General features: G+C 32.1%; 1 protein-coding gene across 1 annotated transcript; it reads right to left on the minus strand.

Annotated features, from left to right (window-relative positions):
• Positions 1–2,850: 2,850 nt before the first annotated feature.
• Positions 2,851–4,874, minus strand: HSF4 (heat shock factor 4). The gene is made up of 2 exons (XM_020362165.3): positions 4,248–4,874; positions 2,851–3,683 (listed from the first exon to the last, which is right to left on the minus strand). Exons 1-2 carry the CDS (start codon positions 4,449–4,451, stop codon positions 3,087–3,089), a joined length of 801 nt encoding a protein of 266 aa, XP_020217754.1. The 5' UTR covers positions 4,452–4,874; the 3' UTR covers positions 2,851–3,086.
• Between the last annotated feature and the right edge of the window lie 1,126 nt (positions 4,875–6,000).

Consider the following 6,000-nt stretch of genomic DNA (forward strand, 5'->3'; position numbering starts at 1 on the left):
ATTTATTTTTTAAATATTAACATTTCATTTTAAAAACTTAATTTTTATATTTTTAATTAAATAAGTATAGAAATAAACAAATTTAATTAAATTTATATTTTAAGTATTTTGTTTAATATAATTAAAAATATAGTTTCAGTAATTTGTTAATAAATTTAATTAAAATAATTAATTGTGTAGTTTAAAGAAAATTTATTATTTAAGTGCATTAATAATTTTTTATATGTAAATTTAAAAAAAACTGGGCAAAAAATAAGTGAAGGGAAAAAATGTAAAAAAACACAAAAAAAAAATGAATTACAAAATAAATTAAAAAAAACACTAGTAGAATAAATCTGGAGAAAAGATGACCCAATAACAAAAAAAAAACAAAATTTAAAAAAAACTGAGGTAAAAAAAAACAAAAAACTAAAAAAAAAAAAAGAATGGTCGCTATGTGCCATAACGACTTTTTGTCGCTATAGCCCATAGAGACTTTAAGTAGGAAAAAAAATGAATTTTTTTTTAAAAAAAAAGAAGGCTAGTGTCGCTATGGCCCACAGCGAGACTAGCCTTCTTTTTTTTTTTTTTTTTTCAAAATTTTCATTTTTTTAGGTTATTGGGTTTTTTTTTTTCTCCAGATTTATTGTACTAGTTTTTTTTCTAAAAATTATTTTGTAACTCATTTTTTTTGTATTTTTTATTATCTCCATTTATATAAATACATTCTGTCCCTAGAAAATTTTTTTTTTTCATTTTTTATTATGCACTATATACAATTTTTAAATAAAATATATCTGTTAAAAATTATTATATACTCAACATTCTAGTAAATTATTTTACAAAAATTTACTTAATTCCAATAAATTATTAACTTAATTTCTTTTTCCAAATTTTAATTTATATTATCAATTTCATATAAATATATATTTATAAATTTATTATTTCTATAATTTCTTTATTTTATACATATTTTTTTCTTTTTTATCTATTTAAATATTTATAAAAGTGGCGCTATGGCCTATAGCGACACAGTGTCGCTATAGGCTATAGCGCCACTAATTTTTTTTTTAAATTATTAACTTAATTTATTTTTTACATTTGAATTTATTTTTTTTAAGCCGTTTGGTGGCGCTATGGGCTATAACGATTTTATTTAAGCCGTTTAGTGGCACTATGGGCTATAGCGACTTTATCTATATGGCTTTCATGGCTTCCCTGAAGTGAAAAAAATGCCACGTGTCACTGGTGTCGCTATGGGCTATAGCGACACCGTTATAAACAGCCCCAAAGGCGTAAATAAATTCAAAACAACCCCATTTACGTAAATAACTTGGTCAACAACCCCACTTTGGTCAAAAAGCCTTGGAATAATGAATGGTGATAGAGAGTGAAATGGTAAAAGAAATGGAAATGATGCATTGAATGAAGTTATTTACTATGTCTTAAATTTTCAATTAAGATAGTTATTTGTAACCATCTTTTTTACTAAAATAACATACCCGAGACAATTCACAAAAGTTAAATACTTCATGCCAAAGTTTAAACCAACCCTTAATAAAAAGGAAAAAAAAAAAAGTTTAACTCAACCCAAGTTGCTCGAGTTGATCGAATATAACATCTAAATACATTATTATTCTTAAGTATTCATGAAAGATATATCGAGATGAAATACATCACTACCCAACAATAATTTTTGGATAAGATTAAACAATTATTGAAAATTATTAGTCGAATGACATGTCACTATTTGATATTACCAAATACCTATTGGACCAACAACAATCGATAAAGATAATAAGGTAGACATGGAAAGATAGTTATCTTATCTTTCTGAAAATGCGAAAGGTTAAGTTATCATTGATAATTATTCATTAATAAAGAAAATGTGTTTTTCTTTTTTTTGTATAAAAAGAAAAATAACAACACAAGATACACACGCGTAATAACCCTTTTCTAAATATATGCATCTTGACTACACTCTAATTCAAGTGTCACAGCGTACTCTACCTCACTTAGAATTAGAAGAATGATGCTTTTGACTTGAAAAAGAGTACCTAATCCTTAATAAGCACATCACCTCATGCCTTAGAATAAAATTATCTTATTATTACTATGAGACAAAGTAATATGTTATGTCAGGGAATTTAATTAATCTTAAATTTACTTTAAATACAATCAACATCATCATAGGAAGTATTTTATATCATCATTTTGGTAAAAATATATATATATATATATATATATATATATATATATATATATATATATATATAATTGTTCCGGCCAAAGGGTGAACTAAGGTTTTTTCTTAGATCGTGCCTTAGAACTAGAGCATTCAAAAGTGTAAACTGCTCCCTCAACTCTAGGGTTTTTGGATTTTATAGTTTCTTGTTTACGGGCCTTATGGGCCCCGAGAATGTAGGGATCTCTTTAGCCGTTCCAATCTGGAAATACTTGGTGAGTGAAGGTGGGACCTCTCCATTGCCGAGTGTCCAATCGGATAATGACCGAGTAGGCCTTTATGGGTGAGTGAGATCAGTATCTGGTTGACGTGGCCCAAGTCGGCCAAGGTTACAGTCGGGTGATCAAATGAGGGGAGATCAGGTCGTGAATCAGCCTGGGTAGTGCACGGGTTTATAGTCGACCTCACATGCATAGTAGCCCTTATAGTCGGTGATACCGATCGGCCTACGGTCGAGTCGGCGATACCAATCGGCCTATGACCGAGTCGGCGATATCAATCGGCCTACAGCCGAGTCGGCGATATCAATTGACCTACGGCCTAGTCGGCGATATCAATCGGCATACGGCCGAGACGGTCCAATAATAATTGACTTAAACGTTAGCTTTTACAAATAATCATCATCGTTGTTGAAATGTATTGGTTTGGAATTCCATTATATATTTTTTTCAAATATCAATTTATACATAAAAATATAACACAACCTACACATGCGCATTTGGCCTTTTCAGCCAACAACCATGATTAGCGCATTTAGCTGCTTTTTTCCTTTTTGAATATCGTAATCTATCTTTATTTACGTAAAAGAAAATAAAAATTGGTGACTTGATTGCGTGGCGAGCTAAAGTCCTGGTTCAGTACTTCAGTTGCTCTTCATGATGACTTTCACAGCTCCAAAGTCGTTGAGGCGAGGCCCAGCGAAGCCCATTTGGTCTTCGCGGCCTCTTTTGTTGTGGCCATTGCTAGGTTTGTCCGTTAGCATATCCTTTTTCAACCAAACACCAAACAGTTTCAAATAGTCTCCTCCTCCACCTTCACCTACCGCGTCCTCACATCCTCGCCGCATGATGTCATCGATCTGATCGGGACCCACCATCAGACGGTCCCTCAAAAAAGTAACAAGCTTGTCGCACTGCTTTCTTGCACGTGCCAGCTCGCAACTCAGCGTCTTGTTGTCCTTCTTCAGTTTCTCGTTCTTGCTCCATAACTCGCGAGAAGCTGTTGTGTCCATCGATCCTGGGTTCTTCGAACCGGAGCACGATGACGGCGACGTTGATGTGGACCCCGCCTCTTCTCCCCTGGAGTTTGACGGAGAGTTTCCGTTTCCGGCCTCCGATGGATTCGCCGGCGGTTGCGGCACGATCTTACGCCGTTTGATCTTGGAGAGAAGCTCCTTATTCCCTCGTTTGAAGTTTTCGTTCGCGAATTCCCATTTGTCTAGCACAATCTTTCGAAATCCCTACAAACGCAAAACCACCGAAAATTACTGGTATGATAAAGTATGATTAAAATGAACTAATCAATTATTAGAATTTGAAAAACAAAATATTGTAGATCCAGGCAAAGACTTTGAAAGAAAATAACGTGAATAAATATAAGGACATGCATTCTCTTATTTTTTCTTCCATCTAAGGTAAAATACCAATTTACATAGTTTAATACCAAGTAGATAAATGATAATCATTTATTGAAAAAAAACAAAAACAAAAATAGTAAGTTCGTCAATCAATAATTATGTTTGTTTCAAAAATATAATTGTATGAAATGATTTTAAATTTTTTGTATAAACAAATATATGGCAACACCACTTTATCCCTATTCCCTATCAGGCAAAAATTTTCTCCTGGCCTATTTATATATTTAGTATGTACCTATTTTAGACAAAAATATATAAGATTAAACGAAAGAATACCTGCTTGATAGTTGATATAGTTATATAATCATTTGTATAATTAACATGAAATGATGAAAATGAACCAAATCATGCGAGTTAAAAACAAAGAGAAAGGAAAGATCAACATACATAGGTGTTGAGTTGACGAACAAAGCTGGAGAAATTATTGTGCTTGAAATAATTAGGAAGCAAATCCTTTGCAAAATCCGCATTTTTCCACACCACGAAAGTGTCGCCACTCTCGCTCCACGATATCACCTCATCCGTGCTTGGATCATCCACCAATTGATATGTCTTCGTCAAGAACGGTGCCGGCACCGATCGTTGCAACATTTCAACCTCAAATCTTTTCTTATTACTATTATTATTCCCAAAAAAAAAAAAAAAAACTTTGGTTCGATCTAGTGAAATATGTCTAAAAAAGGAGAAAAAAAAATTATAAAAGGAAGCTTATGGATAAGAACTAAAGAGGAGGAGAGCCGTCAAAAACTCCCAATCCCAGCAATAGAAGCCAGAACAGAAGAAGCGAGAGTGAACTAAGTTTTGGGAAGGTTTTCTGGGACGATCAGAATCCATGGGTGAAAACCTCGAAATCAATTACCATAACTCCTCACGCAAAGGGAAAGAACAGTGAGTAATATTATTGTCCTCGATGATTCTAAGGAGAGGCTCCTTTATAACTACGGAACCAAACATATCCCAAACCAAGTGACGTGGGTTCTAGAAATTTTGAGAAACACTAATTTGGACCAAACGAAACCGAATCCACACGTACGTACGCAATTACACACACTTTGCTTTTCACAAGGGTCGTATTTCCCTCTTTTCTCCTTGTGAAAATTGCGTTTTGTGGTCATTTTTCTAAACAGAAGTTTCTAATTCGTTTCCCCCGTTGAAAAACTTTTCTATGACATTTGGAAGGGCCTCTCAATCTATATTTGATGGACGGACGCGTGTGCTTAGTATTATCTGTCCACACTTTTTTTTATATATAAACGGTAAAATCGAGGAGGAGAATAAAAATATTCATAAGAGAACCAAAACGGAAATGAGTAAGAAGCTAGATGAAGTGGTTAGGGGGCTTTTTCTCTTCTCTCACCTAACTCTCCATTTCACCATTGCTTCCAACATTGTTATCACAGTTGTTTTAATAATAATAATAATAATAATAATAATTATTATTATTATTATTATTGATGTGTGCCTTATCTTCAGTTTGTCTATTTTTCTTTACTTTAGACCTTTATTCCTTAATATTACCGTCAAACAAATTATATATAAACAATGGAAGAAAAAGAAGAGTAATAGTTAGTGTGATGCACATATACGACTTTTTATTTGTCGTTTACTTAATTTGGACTTTTATGTTGTCTCCTTACAAATTCCTCTATCTAATTAATCATAGTAATTAGTAAATTAATGAGATGTTGGAGCTGGTCAATTATGGGATGTGAAAGTATGTACTTCATGGTACAGTTTCAGTGAAATTAGCTTTTGGTTTGCTGTATGTTTAAGCAACTCCACTAAAGAACTATTAAGAAGGACAATTAATACTTCAATGGCTAAGTTAACTGTATTTGATTTATCCGTCTTATTAGAACCACGTATTTATCAGAGTAACATCGGCAGAATGATTTGTACATATAAATATTTTGTTAGGACAAATTATGGATAAAATTAAAAAATATTTTTATCCATAAATATGTAAAGCAAGTAAAACTTAGATAAAATCTAGAGTGCTAGAGTTATTCGTTGTAGATAAAATCTAAAAAATTATTGTTATTCAACTTATAATGGATAATTAAATTGTCTGTGAATCAATATAAAATAAATACTTATTTATAAATTTTTAATTTCTAGTGATAGTTGTTGCCTCTTGTAG

The sequence above is a fragment of the Cajanus cajan genome, chromosome 11 (genome assembly GCF_000230855.2).
Source record: "Cajanus cajan strain Asha chromosome 11, NIPB_CcT2T_4, whole genome shotgun sequence".
Taxonomy (NCBI): domain Eukaryota; kingdom Viridiplantae; phylum Streptophyta; class Magnoliopsida; order Fabales; family Fabaceae; genus Cajanus; species Cajanus cajan.